Source organism: Cajanus cajan, chromosome 4 (assembly GCF_000230855.2).
Source record: "Cajanus cajan strain Asha chromosome 4, NIPB_CcT2T_4, whole genome shotgun sequence".
NCBI classification, from domain to species: Eukaryota; Viridiplantae; Streptophyta; class Magnoliopsida; order Fabales; family Fabaceae; genus Cajanus; species Cajanus cajan.
Genome location: NC_138520.1, coordinates 13029394 through 13054203, shown reverse-complemented (window position 1 = coordinate 13054203; position 24810 = coordinate 13029394). Strand labels below are relative to the sequence as shown.

The following is a 24810-nucleotide window of genomic DNA, read 5'->3' as shown; positions in this document are numbered from 1 at the left end:
GTTTTTTTTCTTAAATTAATAATTAATTAATTATAAGCTTTTGGATAAGATCCAGACAAAGACAAGTGATATTTCCTTTTAAGATAAAAATAAAGTGCCATTTCTGACACGTCCATGCTGTGGATGATTTATTTTCCTTTCGCTGAGTCAAGACTCAAGAATCACGAATCACAATGAATAAAAATTGTACATTTAAATAAGCTAGTTTACATAACGTTCAAGCAAAAACAATTATACTTTATTATAACACGTGGAAACTGTGACAATCTTCTTTTTGTGCATATAAAGTTTCATATTCGAATTATTCGGTTGCCGTGTTGGTGCTTTCTCCCAGAATTGCATTTAGTGCATACCTCACCGAAGGATGTGATGAAATACCAGAGAGGAAAGGTACTATAACTTTAGTCTCTGAATAATTTTTTTTTTTTTTGTAATAATTTATCGCAGGGACCAAAGTTAGCTTTTAATTTTATCATGTGTAAAAATTAAAACAGACAAATTTTCATATAGGGAATAAAACTTAAAATTAAAGATTTATATGTTTTTATCTCTCAAATTTATTAAGTTTGGTTTTATATTTCATCTGGTTTCGAAAACACCTTAATAGCACATGCACAAAAGTGTAAATATCAAAGTTCAAACCAAAATTTAATTGACTTTAACAAAAACCTTGACATATATTGGTGCACTTGGAAGAAAAAGGAAGACTTAATTACTAGACAACAAAGGAGAGAGAGAGAGAAGATGGGTAAGGTGAAGTTTACTTTATTAACATAATGGTGTTGTGAGCTAACAGTGACATGAGACTAGGGAGATTTTGTTGAATTCTTTGGGTTGGAAATTCCTTCGAACATTCTGCAGACGTTAAGGGACATGCCAGATTTGACAGAGGGAGAGGAGAGCATTGTCAGGAAAGGGCAGGTTTGAGAGAGAAGGAAAAGGGGAAATGACACAAGTGGTGAAGAGGGGGCAAGGGTTCAATGGTTGAGGAGAGGGGATGGGTTTTGGCAAGCAGGAAAAGAGTACTTTTTTGGTCAAACACGGGAAAAAAATTACAAATGCATAATTGATAATGTGGTGGTCTTAAAATGCAGCAATTGATCACTGTTAAATTCCACCGGCAGAGTTACTGACAAAGGGTTATTAATAAAATATCAAATATCAAAAAATCCACAGGAGGAACTAAAAGTGAACTTTATCATATTTAGAAGGACCCTTAAAAAATTTAGTTTGTGTTACGTCAAAATTTAATATGATATTTTCAATTACAAAACGTAAATTTTATCAATATTTGACACATTCACTTTCGACATTTAAATAACAAACTAAAAATATTTCAAATTACAAAAATTAAAAATATATCTTTAAATTTGGGGACTTAAAATAAATATATCATAATTTAAAATCATCATATTTAAGCCAAAAGGACAAAAGACCAAATGTATGAGCACCGCTCATATTTCACAATTTACAAAACTCAAACTTTTAGGGAGTTTTAGTGTGCGCAACTCTTGTATCAATAGTTATCCCGACTCAAATTACAGAACTTGTTTATTCACAAAGGCTTATACGAGAATACACAACATATCCTCCAGCAACATGCTACAACAACAAGAAAACATATATAATATATTCAATTGGCTCACAGCCAGACACAACACATAGATGCATTGTTTTGGGTGCTTTGCTACATTGCCACATGATTCTCTGCTTCAGTAACCGTTTGGAGGGGATTAAAATCAATAAAGAATGTCCGAATCTCCATTGGAGCAAGTTCAACCTCCAACTTTGAAGGATCAACAGGTCCTCCCCTCACCACCTTGGGTTCTTCAGTGAAGCCATCTACCTTCCAATTTAACTTCCTCTCTTCCATTTCAGCTCTTTCTTGATTTGCAGACAAACTCATCTCTGTCACTTTATTTATCTGAAAAGGTTGAGTGGTCAAAAGGAAACTATACATGAGCACATGATGTGTAACACATTAACTTGGGAGTAGTTTGGTATCACTCTTACCTTCTTGTTAGGAAACAATTTTTTCAATTCCACACTTGCTGTTACTGAGTAATTTTTGTCCTCTCCAATCTTCAGATGCAAATAGGCACCAAACATCAATTCAAGAATATAGGATATTTGATGTCTGAATGCATGACAAATATCATAAATCATTCATAGCTAGATTATAAAGTTTCTTTGCATGGGTAGACTTACAGCTTTCATGGACAAACTGTTATTGATCTCTAACAGTAGCATATATAAATATTACTACCATTACTTTGATAGAAATGCATGCAAGTTTGCATTTTTATAGCATGGGTTAAATGCAATATTTAAGAATGCAGTCAAGCAATCCATAGAAGATCATTTTGTAAGGACAATTTAAATCTGTAAGAGAGAATCCAAGATTATTATCAGTACATCCGTAAAAATTACAACCTCGTAAAGGTGAGCCAGTCTTAGGAGTACTTTTCCATTTTTAAATTCCTGCAAAAGACATCAGAGATAAAGATGAGGTAAAACGTTAGAAGTCATCTTAAACTTCATCTTCTATTTTCTTTCTGTAAGCTCTCTATACCATATATCCTTTGCATACCTGGAGGGTTAAAAGAGCAGTGTTGTTGGGTAAACTGTAGGAAGAATCTATGCCGGAAAATGTTGATGGACTGAAATGCAACCAATTATCCCCATCCTGAAAGACAAGTGGAAACAATTATGACAAATGATTAACTACCCTTTTTTTTGTTTATTCTTCTGGGGGGGGGGGGGGGTTCTCTCTTCACTTTTTACCTGTTCTGTGAAGGCCAACAGCAATGGTGAATATAACTCCTGGCCAACTGTACGACGCCATTTAGCACCTTCACCTATTGGGTCAATTCTAAGGTAGAGTTTTCCTTGAATCTGGAAATATCACATAAACTTGTAGTATTAGTAAAAGGTAAGCTAGCAATATGATGGTAACCCGAAATCCAAGTGGGTTAGGAAGGGGATCCATTGATGCATTGGAGGCAATTATCATTAGGAGTATATGTGATATAAAATAACTTCATTTGTATAAGTAAATCAGCATTAGTTCTGTATTAGAAAGTGCACGGTGGCAGTTATTCATGGAAAACAACTGATGGCAGTTATGGATTCGGATTATATCAAATAGTAGGGTGTGTAATTAGGAAAGTGTGTTGTTATTTGCAGTTTGTGGGCAGAGAATACTCGGTGCAGGAGAATTTTATCTTTGGGGCAGCGAGTATATGGCCGTATTATGTATGATTTCTGTTTCCAGTATTCTATTTTATTAGTTTATTATCAATTAGTTTTGTTCTACCATTTTGGTCCAACCTTTCAGTTTAGTAGGAAGGAATATCAGAGGCCAGCAGGTTGATGGCTAGAGTTTCTAATCATGCAGATTTATTAGAGGAAGTGGAAGGATTGTGAAATGATGTGGTGCAAATGGATGAGAGGATTGGATGCATGGAAAGGCTTCTCTGTGAGATGCAACGGCTGTTCACAATTTGCATCTCACAAAACCGACTTAGGGCTAAATTTGGGAAGAGAATAAACTAGTCTGTGATCCCATCTTAGAATTTGGCTTAGGGTCTGAATTAACTCACAAAACCGATATGTAAAGTGAAGATTGCATACACCTTATAAGCATTACTTAGGCCATATCTCTAGGTGAGGTGAAACTAAACACACCCCTCACACCCAGTACAATGAAGGTGTTGGAGGCTGCAATGAAGGCAGCCCAAAGAGGGCACAATTAAGGTACGCTAGGGGTGATAAAAATTTAGGTTATTCTGCATTAGAAACTGAATGATCCCAGTTATTCATAGAAAATAATAACTGATGGAAGTTATGTATTAGGATTATATCTAATAGTATGATGCATAATTAGATAAGTGTGTTGTTATTTGCAGTTTTTTCGTAGAGATACTCTCTGTACAAGACTTTTGTCTCTAGGACAGCAAGGTTATTGTTGTATATGTAATAATTCTGTGTTCAGAATTGTATTTTGTTGGTTTATGGCTTTATGTTCTATCATGATAACTGCAAATTTTATAATAAACCCTAAATCTTTGATGTATGTTGCATACACATCAGGATCCACAGGTAAGAAAATCCTATGAATGAAGAGATCAATAAAATAAAATGTGTAATTGCACTTAGAAAGACAGTATCCATATCTCTAGTAACAAAAGTTAATAAAACGAGATCTTCTCTGAGCATCAGCAAAATGTCCTCACAAAGGCAAGACATAACCAGAAATCATTATGCAACCAGTGGTAAATGGATTTGTTGGAAAGATATACTTAACCGTTAAGCCCTCGCACTTATTAGCAATGCAAGCTGTTTCATTGAGTACCTCACCTACACCTCTCGCATCATCATGAAGCAACCTCCTATCAATATAGAACCAAACCACAGAACAAGGAAATGTCAATCATTATTCATTATCTATATCCTATGTAGTAAAGTGCAAAAGCAACAACTTTAAGTCGATTGAGATGAATGACAAATATAACCAACCTGTGGAGCATCAGCTCCATTTGGCCATCTTCCAAGCTAGAACCTCCAACTGAACGGTCCACCAACACTGAGAATTCCATACTACTATCTTGCACATATATTCCTAAATTAACCTGAAAGAATGGTGAGAAGTATAATATTTACTAATATCCATTTGAAATAGCAGATGAACTAAAATACAGAAATATCTGTGAAACAAGTCAACAGGCATAAAAAATTTAAAATAAATAAATAAATGAAACTCATGTTACAAGTGAAACACTAAGAGCTCAAATCAATAATTGACATTTTAAATAAAAATATAAAAAGAAAAAAAAATTCATGAGAAGAAAATTCATTTTCTCCTGGAAATAAAAATCTAGTAGCAGTAGCAGATTCGCAAAAAAGTCGAAAAATAAGAATGTACCAGAATTTAATATAAACAAAAGATAGAAAGATAGATGGTGACTGGTGAGTCTTCAATTTAATGAAACATACCGGGTAATAGTTTCCAGCTATGGGTTGGTTCACTTGTAGATCCCAGTCTGTCCGGAAATCTCGAATCTGCAAAACAATTTTTATTTCAATCGAAAAAGAAAATTCATTAAGGATGGAAAAACAGGGAACAAAGCTAGAGGATAAGATTTCCTCTCAAATATAATGCTAAAGAAACACCTAAAACTAGAGATTGAATCATGTAACAAGGCCTCTCAGTCTCTCTGCATGTCTAAAAAAGAAAAATGAAAAAAATGATCAGTAAAATACCACAAACAAGTTTAAAAAATAACCCTGTCCCAGATGTTGTCTAGAATGTTTTCTGGAAAATTCTAGCATTCATTTCCAGCCAAAGTCATCAGAGAACAGAGAAGATAGAGAATGGCCACAGAATTTTAGCTTCTTAATAGAAACCAAAACCTAATTTGATAAAGAAAAACTGATTAGGACAGACCCTACTCTCAAAAAACTACTAAATACTTAATTCCCTGTTTCCGAACTAGAGGAGGATAATGTACATGTGTTAGGAGACAAAGCAGTGAGAGGCCTACACTTTTGTAGAGTGCCATCAGTGTTAAGGTTTTCCTATTAATTATATTGTATCTTCCTCATCAAATATATCAGAAGTCTTAAACTCAAAATTAGAATAGTTTATCACAATATAAAGGCCAATAGAGTTAACACTACAATCTATATGTCTATATAATTTATAACAGAAAGATAGTAAACAAATTTAACACACCCTTTTAATGAAGTCACGTCCATTAGAATCTGTGTAGAATGTCTTGTTGGTCTTCATTGTAGTTTTAAATTGAGTAATAATTTCTTTCCCAATGCCATCATCCACAGGTATAGGCCCAACCTACATATGTATAGATAAATTTTGGATGCAACATTTCAACTGTTTCTGAGCAATACAATAGAAATGAAACAATCATATGCTCTTCAAATCATATAACATTTTAGGAAACCTACTGTGAACTCAATTTCAGCATGCTCTTTTGCCTTGAATATCCTCGTAATCTGTATACACATAAAACAAAATAAGAGTTCCAAGCTTAAGCTGCGTAGAAATAAATGATCACAAGATATATATGTTTTTATTTTACTGAAATTTTGGGGGGCAGGGGGTGCTGCAGGAAATGGGAATGATGTGTGAATACTTGTAGGAAAAACAGTTCCTGTAATGGTATTTTAACCATAATTTACCTGGGATACCCATGGATTAAGCTGTTGATGTACTTCATCCAATATAGGACCACGCAGGACAGTCAAAGATTCCTGAACACAAACCATACAAAATAAACATCATAAACTATTCTCTGGATTGGTCAAACTAAAATTATCAGCTGTTGAATGTTCAAGAGACAAAAGTTTGTAACCTGGTGATTTGATTTAATGGGAAATGAGCCATTTGGACGGAAGACATATGCCCCAGAAGCCTTAACAAAAACATAGTTCCCAATCAAACAAATATTTTAATTATTTTCATTTAAGAATATTATACATTAAAGTAAAAAAGGTGGTCTTATCATGATGCTAAGTAGAATATAATGCACGATAAAGGAAAAAATGGAAGAAAAAAAGAACACAGGTACAATCTGTAGCATTGGGTCAATCCTTTGATTGACAAATGCAACATTTATCCTACATCATTAAGGGAAAGTAGGCATACTTTTTTATTGTTTAAGAGTTATTTGTTAGGTTATTGAGAGTGCATAGGCTTGACTCCAGTGTACTTTGTACTGCATGTACTACAATCTCAACCTAGTATTATATATGCATAGGGAGACTATGCTATACAGATCATCCATCAGAACATAATTCTTTTCTCTCCTCTTTCTACATGGTATCATGAGTATACAAGGGCAGTCACCAATCATCTAGGGTATCCGCTTTCCACCAGGGCTACTGGAGGGTCAGAAAATTTGTATGGTGTTAAATTCCTAATAAAGCAACCAACCAGATCTGAAAACCACAGGTTTGGCAACAATCGTGTATGTGTTGTTCCAGACTCCAAAGTGAAACAGCTCTCATTTTGGTAACAGAGGAGTATCTTGCTGGTCTAAGGAAAGACCAACCATTCTGGGGGCTTTTCATCATTGTTGGTGACATTTTTGAAGCAAATCAGACAGTTTTTTGGTGCTGTTTGGGGAAACTGTTTTTATGCAGTTTTTGGGCTGTTTTACTGTGTTCTCTACATTTACAACAGGAAATACTATACCAATCTGAATGTGTAACAACTAACAAAGAAATTACATAAACTGGCTATGACTACCAAATATAAAACATGCACAGTAGCAAAGACAACTATATTAAAATAAAAAAAATAAAAATAAAAATAAAAATAAAAAAAACTTCTTCTGAACAACTTAATTGAAGATTAAGGAAATTGATATTCAAAAGATAAAGAAATTTCTGTGAATATATATATATATACCTGAGGATCTTTATCGGTCCCATCATTTCCAGAATAATAATTGTATGATTGTTCAACTGATGTCTTAACCTTCAACCAAAACCAAAAATAAGAAACTTCAGTGTTAATAACTTTATGCTTAAGCTAATTAAACTTTGAAAATGTTGGCATCATTTATCAGATAAAATCTGATCTTGGAGTATATTGAGAAGATTGCAATTTGCAAGAAGAAAACCTGATAAATTCATATTGAAAAACTTACCAGAGTTCTACTGTTAACATACTGAGCTAGTTTTCCTTCATCTGCTGTATAGAGTAGCGTTAGATTCCCCTGTCCAACTTCTATGCTTTTATTATTATTAGCACTTCCTTCTGATCTGTACATCTTTGATATAGTAGAACTATGACCTTGTCATTCAAAAAGTCATAAAAGTTTACTTAGTGTTATCTTCAGTCCAAGTTTACCAGTACAGAAGACTACAGAGACTAATAAAGTTAAGAACAAATTAATATGATATATCACTAACATGACTGTTTGGAGCTTGACACTATATAGGTGCTGAAACCAAGGGGAGGTACAGACACTGGAAATGCAAGCCAATACTTGAGTTCGTCACCTCCAGGAGATTTTCCTATATATGCTCTGACATAATGTTTTCTCATTGTCAAAGTAGCATTTGACAGTGGAAGAAGCTGAGACTCAATTTTCTTCCCAGCAAAATCCTGGACAAAAACCTGTCCAGTAGAAACCTGTGACAAAAATGTTCTGGAGTCAGTCACATAAAGCATAAATTAGGGTCTAAAGTGCTTGAATAGTTATAAATAATCAGATTAAAAAGCATTAAAATTTTAAAATGAAATAGAGACATACTAATGCCTGTGGATCCCTCAATGAGCTCATTTCAGTCAATCTTTAAGCAAGTATTAAAATAGAAGTATGCTTTTTCTCATCAATCATTTTTTTAAGTGTTGAACTCATTGTAAATCCTTTTAATGTGCACAATAAATAAAATTGCAGTGCTTCAAGAGGCAAACAAATAGCTCAAAAGGATAAAATTTGCAGCAATCAGTGAATTAATATATCTTTCAAGACTAGAAGGTGCCACAATCACTAAGAAGAAAACAACCCAATGATAACCAAGTAATTGGAGCATGGCAGTAACCAATGATTTTGAAGTGATGGAATGCAATTTTTACAGTCCATAAACAAATAGCTCAAAAGAATATAGTTTTCAGCAATCAATGGATTAATATATCTTTCAAGACTAAAAGATGCCACAATCAGTAAGAACAAAATGACCCAATGATAATCAAGTAATTGGAGTATGGCAGTAACCACTGATTTTGAAGTGATGGTATTGGGAAGTCCCACACTGTCTACCTCAATTGGAGTGTGCAGCTTATATATTTTTTGGACAACTTTACTTGATATCAATTGGTTTTAAGATGTATGAGAGAGAGAGATATGAGAGAGAGTTTCAGAGAATTCAGTGAATTGTATTATTAATGAATGAAAAGATAAAAACAAAGATTACAATAAGCGTATATATAAACATAACCAACTTCTAACTAACTATGACAGTTAACTAACTTCAATACAATTAATAAAGGTGTTTATTATTCTATTCTCTAATATACCCCCCACAAGCTCAAGGGGGATGAAAGATAGTGGACGAGTCAGTCACATTGAGCTTGGACCTAAGAAACATAAACCTCTTGGGTGACAGAGCTTTAGTTAAAACGTCTGCATATTGATGTTGAGCAGGTATGTGGGAGACAATAAGAGCTTTGCTTAACACCTTCTCTCGAACAAAAAAGATGTCAAGTTCCATATGCTTAGACCTTGAGTGTAGGACAAGATTGTGAGATAAAGAAACAGTACTTTGATTGTCACAAAGTACTTTGGGAGTATTAAATTTGACGTGCAATTCCTTTAGAAGGGATTGAAGCCATAAAACTTCCGTAACAGCTTGAGCCAAGGCTCTGTATTCAGCTTCAGTACTTGACCGTGCAACAAGTAGTTGCTTCTTTGACCACCAAGAAACAAGATTAGGACCAAGATAAATGCATGCAGCTGAGGTAGATCGTCTATCATTAGGATCAGCTGCCCAGTCAGCATCAGTGAATGCAGTGAGATTAAAAGAATTAGTAGATGTAGCACGTGTGAACAGCAGACCATGACCAAGAGTGCCTTTGAGATATCTAAGTATCCGTTTAACCACTTTCCAATGCTCCTCCATTGGTAAGCACATAAACTGACTTACTTTATTAACACTAAAAGCAATTTCTGGCCTTGTAATTGTGGCATATTGCAGAGCACCAACAATGGATCTGTATAAGGTTGGATCATCAAATAAAGTGCCATCCTTAGGGAGTTGTTGACCACCAATCATAGGAGTAGATATTCCTTTACAATCCTCCATTTTAACTCGAGTGAGAAGATCCGTAATATACTTGTCTTGAGATAACAACAGTCCACCTTGAGGAGTAGCTTTAACTTCAATACCCAAAAAATAGTCCAAGGAACCAAGATCCTTGAGAGAAAAATTGGCATGAAGCTCATTAACCAATTTTTGCAACAAGTCTGACGAAGTACCTGTAAGAATGATATCATCTACATAGACTAGCATGTAGACAGTGGCTGTGGACTGAGAGAGAATAAACAGACTTGGATCACATTTGCTTTTGGTAAAACCCAATTGAAGTAAAACAGAGGTCAGTCTGTCAAACCAAGCACGAGGGGCTTGCTTTAGACCATAAAGTGCCTTTTTCAACTTACAAACAAGGGTTTTGTTTCCAGATTGAACAAAACCAGGAGGCTGAGACATATAAATGTCTTCCTCAAGCACTCCATTGAGGAATGCATTGTTAATGTCCAGTTGCCGAAGAGGCCATCGAAAGGAAACTGCCAAAGAGAGAATAGTCCGAATGGTGACTGGTTTTACAACTGGAGAAAAAGTCTCTGAAAAATCAATACCAGGTTGTTGATGGAAACCTTTTGCAACAAGTCTGGCTTTGTATTTGTTGATAGAACCATCGGGATTTTCCTTAATTCGAAAAACCCATTTGCAACCAATGGGTTTCCTTCCAGGAGGAAGATCAACTAAAGTCCATGTTTGATTGTTATGAAGAGCTTTAATTTCAGCTTTCATGGCATTTAACCAGTTAGGGTCAGTGAGAGCAGCTTTCACTGTCTTTGGTTCTGCGTTAGACAGTAAAAGTGTGGGAGTGATTCGAGGTTGAACAATTCCATTCTTGGAGCGAGTAATCATTGGATGAATATTGAGCTGCCTGGCAGAGGATGAGTTGGAGGGAAGAACAGGAGTAGCAGATGATTGGTGCTGAGAAACTGAAGGTGAAGGAGAGGTAACAGTACCAGCACTCGAATCAGAATGCAAGGTGTTGAAACTTGAGGAGTCTGAGTTGGGGTTGAATGCAGACTGAGTTGGTGTTGACAAAGAAGGATTGTGAGCACAAATTAAAGAAGGAATTGTTGACACCGAAGTTGCAGGGTTGGTAATTTTGGTCTTGGGAGAAAACAGATCATGATAGGGAAACCGCATTTCATTAAAAGTAACATCCTTGCTGATGTAAATTCGGCCAGACTTACTTAAGCACTTATAACCTTTGTGACTAGGAGAGTATCCCAAAAAGACACACTCCTCGGATCTAGGTTGAATTTTGTATTGATTATAAGGTCTAAGTAGGGGAAAACAAGAGCAGCCAAAGATCTTGAGAAATTGGTAATCAAGATTCTTGTGGTAAATCATTTGGTAGGGTGATTGAAAATCAATTGAGGAAGATGGTAACCTATTGATTAGATAGGTAGCAGTCAAGAATGCATGATCCCAAAATTTTAATGGAAGTGAGGCATGATGAATCATAGCTAATCCAAGTTCAACAACATGTCTATGTCTCCTCTCAACCATGCCATTTTGGTGATGAGCATACGGACATGTGAGCCTATGAACAATTCCTTGTTGTTGAAGATAGGAAACCATAGGACGAAATTCACCACCACCATCAGTTTGGACAGATTTCAAAGGATGTTGAAACTGTTTTTCCGCAAGAGCCTTAAAATTCAGAAAATGAGAGAACACATCCGATTTCTTGTGGAGAAGGTAGATCCACATATAACGTGTACACGCATCCACGCATGTTAAAAAATAAGAATAACCACAACTAGATTCTAATGATGCAGGTCCCCAAACATCAAGAAAAACAAGTTCAAGCGGTTTAGAATAGATAGTTGTTGAAGATTGAGATGGAAGTCTATGAGATTTTGCAACACAACATGAATCACAAAAATCAGAATTTTTATTAATAGGAGGAACAAGAATATTACAAGATTTTAAAGCTTTAGTTAGTGCATCATGATGAGGATGCCCTAACCGCAAGTGCCATTGTTTGTAAACTGTGGGAACAGCCCCTTTACATGTTTCAGACAGAAAAATACAAGGTTTAGAAACACTGGAAATAGAATTTTCTGGAATATCATCTGTTGGTGATTCACTTATTGCTAAAGATGGATGAAACCGATAAAGCCCATCTTCACCAAGTTTTCCTTCAAGAAGAGTCTCGTTCAAATCCTGTGATTTGACAACACAATAGTGAGGATAGAATACAAAGTAGACATTATTGTCTTTGGCAAATTTGGAAACACTCATCAGATTTTTGGTTAAATTGGGAACAAGGAGAAGATCTTTTAAGGACAAAAGAGTAGAGGAACGAATAGGGGACCGAAACACATTAGAACCAATTGAGGTAATGGATGTACCTTGGCCATTAGCCATAACAATGTGCTCAGCTCCAGTAAATTGAGCACTTTGAAGTAAATGTTGTGGATCAGGAGTAGCATGGTGTGATGCTCCTGAATCAGGAATCCAAGCTGTGGCTGTGTTCAGGACAGGAACAGGTCGTTGTGAAGAAGAGGCAGAGTTTGAACGAGCTTGCTGAGTGGCAGATGGAGTAGCTTGAAATGCAAAACCAGGTGGTATGAAGCCAGAATTGGGAAAAATCGACCCAAAAGAGCCACCTGATGCATATGTAGGCCACTGTGATGATCCTGGATGTCCAAAAGCATTAGGAGATCCAGAAAAAGGTTGAATTCCAGTATTAGGAAGAAAGCCAAAATTGTGAGAGCCATAGCCGGTTTGAGGTCCAAGACCAAAGCCAAAATTCTGAGGAGCATAACCATTTGGAGATCCAAATCCAAAAGAGGTGTAAGGAGAAACATTGGGACCAAATCGTTGATAGCAAGTTGAAGCTTCATGTCCTCTTTTATGACAAATCTGACACTGAATTGATGATCCACGGTTTCTGCCACCACGTGAACCACCACGACCACGTCCTCCATCACGGATTTGACCAGACAAACCCGTATTGTAGCCACCCTGAGAATCAAAAGCTGGGTTCTGAAACATATTCTGCTGAGCGCTTGGCATTTGGGACTGCTGAAATGCCAGATTCGCACTTGGAATTCCATTGACAGCTGAGGTAGTTTGAGCCAAATTTATTGTCAAAGGAGAAACAGGACTTCCAATTGAGGCAAGAATTTCAACTATAGTGCTTATTCGAAGGAGATACTCAGAACAGGTCCTGGTACCTTTCTTGATGGTACGAAGTTCAAGTCGGAGCTGTGTGGCTTTAATTTTGGTGAGAGAGTGAAAATGCTGAAACACCATATCCCAAACCTGGTATGAATGACGACAGGAGACCACTCTTGCTTGAATGGAATCAGACAGGGTAGTCAAAAGCCAAGAGAATAGAAGAGAGTCCTTGCGATCCCACGTGGTGTATTCAGGGTTAACATTATTTGCATCACGGTCTTCACTGGTGAGGAATTTCATCGGAATTTTCGGATTAACAACAAACCGCTCAAGGTCATGAGCACGAATTACAGCCGTGACCTGTTGCTGCCAGGTCATGAAATTTTTCTCATCAAGTTTACAGGTGACACTTTGAGAAAAAGTGTGCGAGACAGTTGAGGAAGCCTGAGTAGAAGCGGAAGCCATTTGAACAAACGAAACAGAGATGGAGACAATCGCGCAAGAATCTTCAAGAATCAACAAAGAACAGAGACAACGAAGAGAGCAAAAGAGACGCTACGAACCAGAAAATATCACAATAGAAGTTTGCGAAACTGAGCAAAAACAGCGAACACTAAACCAGCCAAACGCGACACGATCAAGCAAGAACGGCACAATCAGAACAAGGAATCAGCCAAACACGACGAAAGAGCGTCAAAGAAACGATTCCGAACACAGAAAAAGAAGACGACACAAACGCCCAAGGTTTGCCGTCAGAAACGATGAACTAACAAAAACTTTGCAATCAATTGCAGTCGTAGCGCGATGCGGAAGCAGGTACGAAGAACATCAAATCATCGTATGTAAGAAGACTATACAGTAGAGTCGAGGACAAAGAAGAAGAAGAAAAATACTTCCCGGACCCTAGCTCACGATGATACCATATGAGAGAGAGAGATATGAGAGAGAGTTTCAGAGAATTTAGTGAATTGTATTATTGATGAATGAAAAGATAAAAACAAAGATTACAATAAGCGTATATATAAACATAACCAACTTCTAACTAACTATGACAGTTAACTAACTTCAATACAATTAATAAAGGTGTTTATTATTCTATTCTCTAATAAGATGAAATCTAACATGATAACAGGGCTTAGAGCTCATCTTAGTTTGTCTATTCTGATAGGCGTCGCCTGGTTTGACAGTCATCAATGGAGGAGGGTGTTGTGAAGTCCCACATTGCCCGCCTCAATTCTCTAAGTGCAACTTATATATCTATCGGACAATTTTACTTATTATCAATTGGTTTTAAAATAGAATCTAACATGGTATCAAAGCTTACAGGTCGGTTTGGCAAGCATCTATGGAGGGAGGGTGTTGGGAAGTTTCACATCACCTGAATTTGTTAGTTTTAAATTGAAATCTAACATATGGAATGCATTTTTTTAAGTCCATAAACAATTAGCTCAAAAGAATACAATATGCAGCAATCACCAAATTTACATATCTTTCAACACTAAAAGATGCCACAATCACTAAGAAGAAAATGACCCAATGATAACCAAGTAATTGGAGCATGGCAGTAACCACTTGATTTTGAAGTGATGGAATGCATTTTTCACAGTCCATACCCATATGTCCAACATAAAAATAAATAAATTAACATAAAAGAACTTACAGGAATTCGAATCACATCTTCCCTATTCCAAGCAAGAGGATTATAAACAACAATCACCTAAAAAAGGAATAAAAAAATTGAGAGAAAATTTCAATAAGCAATATTCATATCTAATCATGTCATTCAATGAATCGATAACTGATATGATGATAATATGATGGAATATTATCCTTACCAAGCTTTTTCCATTAACCAACGTAGCCTCAGATGGAGGACAGTAACTTATATTAAGCAGAGGACACTGCAAACAGATTCACACAATTTAGTATAATATCAGATATTCTCAAACACGAGAAGATTTAGGAAACCAATTTAATAAAAAAAAAATAAGGCATAAATATTTTTTAAACCATACAAACTGAGTGAGTTTTAACCCTGTAAAAAAATTTCTTTGATTTGCATAGTTAAAAAATTTATAAATATTGCTTTTTAGTCTTTGTAAAATATTTTTCTTTACTTTTCATTCCTCTGAAATCTTACATCACTATTTTTGGTTCATGTTCGCTGACGATCATTTTAAGGATCTATAAAAAACAGGAATTAGAGGTATTACACATTAGCATAGTATTAAATAATTGTTGGTAACACAAGATGATCACTTATCCTTTTAATAAGCACACATGAAGTTAAAAATAATTATATAATAGTAATAACTAAAAACAATAGTTCCAAATTTTAGAGGGGTGAAAAGAAAAACAAAAATTTACAAGGATTAAATCAAAACTTACTCATTTTGTGGGAACTAAAATATATTTAAGCTAAAAACACAAATTGACAGATTAATAATGGATTTCAATAGCATATATCAGAAAGCAAAACGGTTAAGGCGACATCAAAGAACACTTGGCCAAAAGTAATTTTTCAGTAGGATAAAATAATTACTTTATCGTCCATTTATATCATTTTTATTATGGAAAAAAATAGGAAACCCTATCAGCTAAGAATGGTTAATGTAGTGAAATGTGTAATATTTTCTTGCATGGAATGGTTATTGAGGATGAGTTCATGTTTCTGACATAAATTTGGTGGCATAAAATGAAATCATTAACAGTTGATTTTTAATTGACTGTGAAGTCAACTGTAATTAATTAATGATGGATTCTTCCATAAAAAAATTAAAGAAACTTATGCTATGAATATTAGTGCATTGCCTGCTGGAAGTCTGTCACCGGGTTCACCCTATGCGAACTTGATCTTTGGTTTACCAACGAAGCAAGTGCAGATGAAACCAACCTTTCAGCCTGCAAATTAAAATGTTATAGACCATATAAGTTTATGCATATGATATCAATACTAAAACAGAAAATTATTTATATGCACCTCTGCATATCCCATTGAGAGTCGCAGTGCATAATCAGAAGCAACATGCTGCCTTTCTGTGCCACTAACTGCATCATGGTGCTGAGCAATTGCTAAAGCATCAGCTAATGCATCGGTATTTGGTCCTGTTTCATTCCTCCCTTTAAAATATTCCAATTGCCTTGCAGCCTAAATGTCAATAAAAGCAAATCAATAAAGGTAGCTCAAACAAGGAAAAATGAGCTATGAGAGCTCACAAGCACATAACAAATTCCTTCATATAGTATAAGAGGTCAAGATTTTACCTGATAGTAAGCACTCATCACTCTCACGTAGCCCTTCAAGGCTGGCCTGCTTGTAAAATATCCAGTCCAATATGCATTTGGGTGATCTGCATACCTAAAATGTTTTGTCTTGGATTAAAAATTGACATCTCTGTTGAGAGTAATGGTGAATGGAGAGAACATATTCCTTGTGTATTGCAAAGCAAAAGATGTGTTTAAATACAAAGTAGTGGGCCTAGGCCCATAAGATAAAAACTATAAGATAAAAACTATAAGATAAAATTATATCTAACACTCCCCCTCAAGCTGGTGTATATAGATCATATCCACCAAGCTTGTTACAAATATAATCAATCCTAGGACCCCGTAATGATTTGGTGAAGACATCTTCCAACTGATCAGTAGAGTTAACAAACTGAGTAGTAATGTCCCCAGATAAAATCTTCTCACGAATGAAGTGACAATCTATCTCAATGTGTTTGGTCCTCTCGTGAAATACTGGATTTGAGGCAATATGAAGGGCAGCTTGGTTATCACATATGAGAGTCATCTGTGTAACTTCGCCAAATCTCAGTTCTTTAAGCAACTGTTTGAGCCAAATAAGCTCACACGTAGCAGAGGCCATAGCACGGTATTCTGCTTCTGCACTAGATCTTGCCACTACATTCTGCTTCTTACTTTTCCAGGAAATCAAGTTATCACCGATAAAGACACAATAACCTGAGGTGGATCTCCTGTCAGAGGGAGAGCCTGCCCAATCTGCATCTGAGTATCCCACAACTTGGGTATGATTGTTGTAACCATATAATAAACCTTTTCCTGGAGCACCTTTGATATACTTCAGAATGCGGATGACTGCATTCCAATGTCCTACACATGGAGAATTGAGAAATTGACTCACCACACTAACCGCAAAAGAGATGTCAGGACAAGTTACCGTGAGATAATTCAATTTCCCAACCAGTCTTCTGTATCTCTCAGGATCTGAGAAAGGCTCCCCCTGACTTGGTAGAAGTTTAGCATTAGGATCCATAGGTGTATCAACGGGCTTGGAATTCATTAGCCCAGTTTCCTCTAAAATATCCAGTGCATACTTTCTTTGAGATATTACAATTCCATTTGTAGATTGCGCTACCTCAATCCCCAAGAAATACCTAAGTTTACCAAGGTCTTTTGTCTGAAAGTGATGGCAAAGATGTTGTTTTATCTGAGAAATGCCATGATGATCACTACCAGTAAGAACAATATCATCAACATACACTATCAAGTAGATGCACCCAGCACTGGAATGTCGATAAAAGACCGAATGATCAACTTCGCTTCGAGTCATACCAAACTGTTGGACTACAGTACTGAATCTACCAAACCATGCCCTTGGAGACTGCTTAAGACCATAAAGTGATTTGCGGAGACGACATACCAAACCGGAAGACTCCCCCTGAGCAACAAACCCAGGAGGTTGCTCCATATAAATTTCCTCAAGCAAATCCCCATGAAGAAAGACATTTTTAACATCCAGTTGATAGAGAGGCCAACGGCGAAGAGCAGCCATGGCTAAGAATAATCTGACAGAGGTCATCTTGGCAACAGAAGAGAAAGTGTCACCATAGTCTAATCCAAAAATTTGAGTATAACCTTTGGCGACCAAACGAGCTTTGAGTCGATCAATGGTGCCATCAGGACCAACCTTGACTGTGAAGATCCATCGACATCCAACCACAGACTTCCCAAGAGGCAAAGAAACAAGATCCCAAGTACCATTGTTCTAAAGAGCACACAGTTCATCAAGCATGGCTTGTTTCCAACCAGGGTGGGCCAAGGCATCACCTACATTTTTAGGAATAGACAGAGGAAAGAGAAGAGAGACAAGTATATTGGGAGGGGGATAACCTGTGATAACTCAGAGTAATATAATGAGGGGAAGGATTACGAGTAGAACGATTACCTTTCCGAAGGGCAATAGGGAGGTCAGACTCAAGTGGTTGGGCCGGAGGAGACGAAGGAGGTGGCACCGAAGTAGAGTCGGGTAGGGGTCCAATGGGAAGGCTGGAGCGTTGCCGACGATGATAAACTTGAAGTGGAGGCGGAGGTGGTGGGTCGGGTGACACAGCAGACACAGGAGGAGTATCAAAGACAAGAGATAAGGGTGAAGGGGCAAGGACAGGTGTAGGAGAAGAGGAAGTAGATGAAAAGTAGGGAGAAGACTCAAGAAAGGTGACATCAGCTGAAATTAAGTAGCGACGAAGGGAGGGTGAGAAACATTTATACCCTTTTTGAGACCTAGGATACCCTAAAAAGACACATTTATGAGACCGAGCGAAGAGTTGGTCAAGACCAGGACTGTGATTATGGACAAAACACATAGATCCAAAGACGCGAGGAGGTAGAGGGTGGAGAGGTTGAGTGGGAAATAAAATAGAGTGAGGTATTTGGTTGTTGAGGACAGAAGATGGCATTCGATTGATGAGATAGCAAGCAGTGAGAACAGCATCACCCCAAAAAGGTTGAGGAACGTGACCATGAAGTAAGAGGGTGTGAGTGGTCTCAATTAGGTGTCTATTTTTGCGCTCAGCCACCCCATTTTGTTGAGGGGTATATGCACAAGAAGTCTAATGAAGAATGCCATGGGAAGCCATGAAGGCTTTAAAGGAGTGAGAGAGGTATTCACGAGCATTATCACTACGAAAAGTACGAATAGAAACACCAAATTGAGTTTGAATTTCATTATAAAAGGATTGAAATATGGAAAATAATTCGGAACGAGATTTCATTAAAAATAACCAAGTACATCGAGAGTAATCATCAATAAAAGTGACAAAATACTGAAATCTTAAAGTGGACGGGACCCGACTTGGCCCCCAAATATCAGAATGAGCTAAAGCAAAAGGAGACAATGCTCGGTTGTGGACACTCGGAGAAAAGGAACTACGACTATGTTTGCCTAACTGACACGACTCACACGACAAATGAGACAACTTAGACAGACGTGGTACAAGATGTTGAAGCTTAGCAAGACTAGGATGACCTAATCGAGCATGGATGAGGGTAGGGGAATCCGCCACCAAACCAATAAGAGCAGAGGTGCATAGGTGATAAAGGCCATGAGACTCACATCCGGTGCCAATCATCCGTCCCGAACTCCGGTCCTGTAAGAAAACAGAATCTTTAGTAAAAGAAATAAGGCAATCAAGAGAACGAGTAAGACGACTAAGGGATAATAAATTAAAGGGAGACTCTGGGACATAAAGGACATTGTCAATGGAGAGAGAAGGAGAAAGATGGACAGTACCAACACCATGAGATGTGGCGCGAGAACCATTAGCCATAGTGATAGAGGGTAAATAAGCAGAGGTAGAAAGAGATGAGAAAAGAGACCGATTACCAGAAATATGATCGGTAGCACCAGAATCTAGGACCCAAGGGCCAAGAGAGGTGGAGTGAGTGAGACCAACAAACAAAGGGCCTGTGTGCGCAACAGAAGCAGTGGAATTGGAAGCTTGACGTTCTTCATACCATTTAAGGAAGTCATTGAAGAGAGCTGGGGGCCCAGAGCCAGAACTATCAGAGGGGGTAGCACCAGATGCAGTAGAGACAGGAGAGGCAGTGTGGGCAACAGCAGTAGTAGGGAGAGGGGGACGACCATGTAAGACATAGCAACGGTCAATTGTGTGGCCCAGTTTGTGACAGTGATCACACTTGGGACGACCTTTGCCCGGTTTGCGAGAACGCTGACGATCATCACGTTGAGAAACCAAAGCAGAGGAGTCGCCAGTGGGAGCTGAAGAAGGTATGTCAGGGGAAAACTTGCAAGGCACACGCAATAGAGTGGACCAAGCCGAGTTCAAGGTAGGCACGGTCGGAGATCCCAAAATCTGATCACGAATGGAAGAGTACTCATCAGGAAGCCCATACAATGCCATCAACATAAAGAATGTTTGGCATTGCTCTAGTTCCTTGGCAGGAGTGTCAGCAGGAGGCAAAAGTTCATTGAAGTCATGTAGGAGGCCATGAACTTTGCCCAAATACTCAGCCATGGAGCCATCAAGGCGTCCTGGGGAGATGATATTCCGGAGATTTTGACACACCATAGAGACGTTGAGTATCATTGGTGTATAACACTCGACCTTGTTCCCATACATCAACACATGTCTCATGGGCACGAAAAATTTGCTTTAGGGAGGGATGAATGGTCGACTTAAGGACACTACAAATTTGAGCGTCAATTTTCAACCAACGAGGACGATCCTTCTCATCAACGGAAGCAGCTGTCTGGGTAAGATGAGCAACATAATCCTGTCCCTTAAGCCAAAGCTTGATATCTGAAGCCCAAGTATCATAATTGGTGCCATCTAACTTGTCAATGGAAAGAGCGACATTGACATAATTAGTGAAAATAGCAGAGTCAGGCCGATCAGCGGAAGAGGAAGCCATAAATGATGTAACAGGAGAGAGAAACAGCAACAGGAGAGAGAAAAACAGCCCGAGAAGGAAGAGAGGGGAGAGAAACTGCGCCCAGCACGGAATCGGCGCGTGGGGGCGCGTGCGGCCTCCGTTTGCCGCGCGACTGGTGGCGTTGGGTTCGCCGGAGGAAGGCGAGTTGGGTGGGGGGGTCGCCGGCCGGAAAGGTGGCGGCGGCGGCGGCAGCGAAGAAGAAACCCTAAAAAATAGGAAAAAAAAATTGCCAGAAAGAGACACGGCAGGGTGGGTAGCCGGAAAACGGAATGAGACACGTTTTCCGGGCACCGATGAACAGTGGGTCCACCAGGAGGTCAAGGATTAGGCTCTAGATACCATGTTGAGAGTAATGGTGAATGGAGAGAACATATTCCTTGTGTATTGCAAAGCAAAAGATGTGTTTAAATACAAAGTAGTCTAGGTCCATAAGATAAAAACTATAAGATAAAATTATATCTAACAATCTCTAAACTACGTGGAAGCTTTGAAGTGAAGGAAGAGATGGGAGGGAAGTAAATAAAGGGGGTTTACTTTCCCACTGTCAAGAACTAACTCTCCCGAAAGCTTATGTTAGTGTTAGAATTAAGCACATGTAAAATAGATATTGTCACATGTATAATACAGATTAGTTGTTACCGAATACCGATTCTTAGTTGATTAGGTAATTAATTCCTGTACACTGCTAGCCCTTAGAAAGGAAGGGGAGGGAAGTGACAAACTTAGTATGAAAGTTTTTAAACAAGGGGAATGAAAGAGAAATCACTTATTTGGGCCAAGATACTCACGGGAAGAAATCATCAACTTTAAGAGGCCAATACTCATTAGCTGCATATTTTGCATCAGTGTAGATAGATGGTGTTGAATATAATGCATTGACACGTCCATCCTGAGAGAGTATGCCACAAAAAGCAAGAACAATTTTAACTCAACAGAGCTAAACCAGTAAGTCACATCAAAGATGCAAAACAAGGACTCCAGAGAAATATTTTAGACAGAACTACCTAGAGTACCTGGTTGACGTAGTGAATAAACTTATCCATCTGCCTGAACCATGAATTGGCATATTGATAACGGAAATCTGTCCCCATTGTCCACATAATGTGATTTGTTTTGGTCACATTAGCCTAGAAACAAGTAGAAAATTTAGTCTGTAACTTCCGTGACATACGAATACTCCATTTCAAAGTTCAAACAACATAAAAATAATTAAAAATATGTATGAAAAATAAATATTTACTCAGTAAATTTACTGTGTTATCAGGCTTTTCAAAAGCTTTGGTGTTATTGGTTCTCTATAAAAGATACCATGCAAATGTATAGAAATTTAACTAAAAGCTACAAAATTTGCTTTTGAGAGCATCTAATAAAAGTACAAAAGATGGTTATTAAAATTTAAAGAGCAAATGTTTAAATAGGGAAAGGAAAGCTGTTACAATTAATAGAAGCCGAAGTTTTTGGGTAATTCATATTCTTTATCAACCATGGCTGCTCTAAGATTCTTCTGCTAGGAGTCAAAAAGATCCTGTGACAATTTCAAAAGCACAAGAATTTCCCTAAAAAATATTTCCCGTCAAAACATGCATATTTTTGGGCTTTTCTGAAAAAACAACAAAACAAAACGCCATTGCATTCCTAGTTACTAATTAGAGTATAATTTTCATTTTTAAACCTCAATTTAGCATTTGAGCTGTCAATATAGGGAGTCTTATATAACAAAAGGAAGAGGTTCAATTGTCAGCCAGACCTCACCTGAGCTAAGGCTGCAGATACAAAGTCGTTGACCCTTTCTTGAACATTATAGTCAAAAAGTAGAATGTCATCCTTCAATTTAATTTTACATGAATCTTAGAAGAGGAGAAAATAGAGTATTAAACATATTCTTCAAGCAAATTTTAAATAAATAAAAGAAGACTACTTGAATAGGAGGGGAAACATCATTTATCTCAAACGTGAAACCATCAGGAGGATCATAATGCCTAGGAAATATCCCAGTAAATATCTGCAATGAAGTTTGCCACAAGAATAATTCATGTAAGAACTAAAGTCTAAAAGAAAGAAAACAGTAGAAACAGAATCATCAGGCAACTAACTTGTGAAGAAGAACCAAGAGATCTGGAACCCCGCCAAATAAACTCTAGAGTCTTCTCCTTTAATCGCTTGGCTCTGTCTTGGTAATCAATTCTAGCAAAAAAGAGTGAATCGAATCCTAGCTGCAGCAATGATACAATCATATAAGATTTGCAAATTCATAATGACGTGCTACAACTTCAATATGATTGTGTGAATGACTCCACATATAATAGTACAATTTTCAAGTGACTATAAGTACAGATAAGTTTCCAAATGGTTCAATTATAATAAACATACCTCAGCACCAAGCAAATAAGCCTGAACTGCAGAATGGCCAAATGGGTCAATCTGCCAACCAACTCTTGGCACTTTACCAAATTCCTCTAGGATAAATTGATGTCCGAGAGTGGTCTGGTCAATTAGATCAATGTAATGCGGGGTAGCTTCATCATGCATACACATACCCCCATTTCTTCAAAAACAAAATTGGGAACCAAAACAAAAAATAAAAGAAGAATAAGAAATTACTAATCAGATTCAAAAGTCACCAACTTAAGCATAAGCATAATTTAAGCCAATTATAAAATAGGAAAAATCATTAGCTACTGCAACTTTAAATTATAGCTATGAATTTAAAAGTAACAATTATTAACTAGCTTTGGGAAGAATAAAATAAGATAGTTTACATTACATGAATTCCAATTGACCCGAGTTGACAAGCTCCTTGACTTTAATTTTCATTGCTTTACTTTGCTGTCTCCACCATCTCTGAAAAAATGCCTACACATAAAAAAAAAAATTTTAAAATCAGCACTCAATCAAACCCGCCAATGACATACTTCTTGACCTTCAAAAATGTCTCACTTAAAATTTAAAAAAAAATTGGCATACTGGCATACACCCAAAAAGAATGCAAAACATAGAAAGTTAATATTATCCACTCCAATATTATAAAGAATGCACAACTTCAAGAGTATCACTCTTCTGAGTCTCTCAATTAGACATTCTCAACATTTTCTTTCTTCTCTCTCTTGAAGGTATATTGCCCTCATAACTAGCCAAAAAAATTCTTTCCCTGTTATTTCAAACCACTCTATTTTCATCTATTTGTATAACTGATCTTTTTTAATCGTCTATTGCTTTAGGAGAAGACTTAGGGTGTGTTTGAGTAAACTTCTCCTAAATCACTTTTAGAAGAGAAAAATATAAATAAAAAATGAAATAAGTTTCTTTATACTGATTTATAAAAACTCTTTCCTATTAGCTTTTCCATAAATCATGCATAAGCTTATTTTAGATAATGGAGAATATTATTTCTAATTTTCTTCTTATTTTTCTCTCGTGAAAGTGCTTCTGATGATGTTTACTTCAACTCAACACACTCTTAAACTCGAGACAATTAGCTAAGCTAAAAACAATGTTGTAACGGTTGATTCCTGCTTAGTGGTGACAGTTTGTCCTTTTTAACGTTATTTATAAATTAAATTACAATAATCTTAAAAAAATACATATATATTCAAAAAAAAATTATAAATTTTAATAATATAATTTATATATTAAAAACATTTATTTATTACGAATTTTAATTAATCTATATTAAAAAATAAAAAAAAACATTTAAGTACAGCAATGCAACCTAAAATAGTAGATATGATTAATTACCATCTCAACATAGATAAACTTGCGATTCTTGTCCTCCAAGAGCGCGGATATCATAGAATCCAGCACGTTCTGCACACATGCACCCTGCAACCAGAAATCGCCACAAAATTTTCGAACCATCAATCACTAACTTTGCAGCTAAAAAAACTAATAAAAAAAAAACACAGACCCGAATGGAGTTGTTGGCTCCAACGTAGTACTGATCAACGGTCTTGAGCCAGCCAACATCGTCGTGAGAATGAGGTACCAAGTGGACGTTTATTTTGCCTGAGACTATCCTCTGCGTCGTGTTGTACTCTATGTACTCTGATTCCGCACCCCAAATCGCCGCCACCAAAACGGCGAAGACCACCGCCGTATTGACCATCGTTGCTGTGAGTCACTGCACTCACCAAATTTGCAGTGATTTTGTGTAATGAG

The 24810-nt window shown here is 37.0% G+C and overlaps 1 protein-coding gene across 2 annotated transcripts; it reads right to left on the bottom strand.

Moving 5' to 3' along the window:
- Positions 1 to 1390: 1390 nt before the first annotated feature.
- LOC109818970 (alpha-mannosidase At3g26720) lies at positions 1391 to 24810 on the bottom strand. 2 transcript variants are annotated; one of them, XM_020384528.3, is made up of 29 exons: positions 24560 to 24810; positions 24391 to 24474; positions 23420 to 23508; positions 23026 to 23200; positions 22749 to 22868; positions 22574 to 22657; positions 22408 to 22479; positions 21669 to 21782; positions 21444 to 21544; positions 16225 to 16318; positions 15941 to 16108; positions 15772 to 15861; positions 14796 to 14861; positions 14621 to 14677; positions 7939 to 8161; positions 7674 to 7819; positions 7433 to 7501; positions 6375 to 6434; positions 6202 to 6273; positions 5968 to 6015; positions 5735 to 5854; positions 4996 to 5061; positions 4519 to 4631; positions 4307 to 4391; positions 2785 to 2895; positions 2591 to 2686; positions 2434 to 2481; positions 2014 to 2082; positions 1391 to 1924 (listed from the first exon to the last, which is right to left on the bottom strand). In XM_020384528.3, the coding sequence occupies exons 1-29, from the start codon at positions 24755 to 24757 to the stop codon at positions 1688 to 1690; spliced, it is 3075 nt and encodes a 1024-aa protein (XP_020240117.2). In that variant the 5' UTR covers positions 24758 to 24810; the 3' UTR covers positions 1391 to 1687. The 2 variants fall into 2 exon arrangements, with proteins under 2 accessions (XP_020240117.2, XP_082928387.1); XM_083072261.1 differs by lacking the exons at positions 24391 to 24474; positions 24560 to 24810 and having other exon boundaries at positions 23415 to 23508.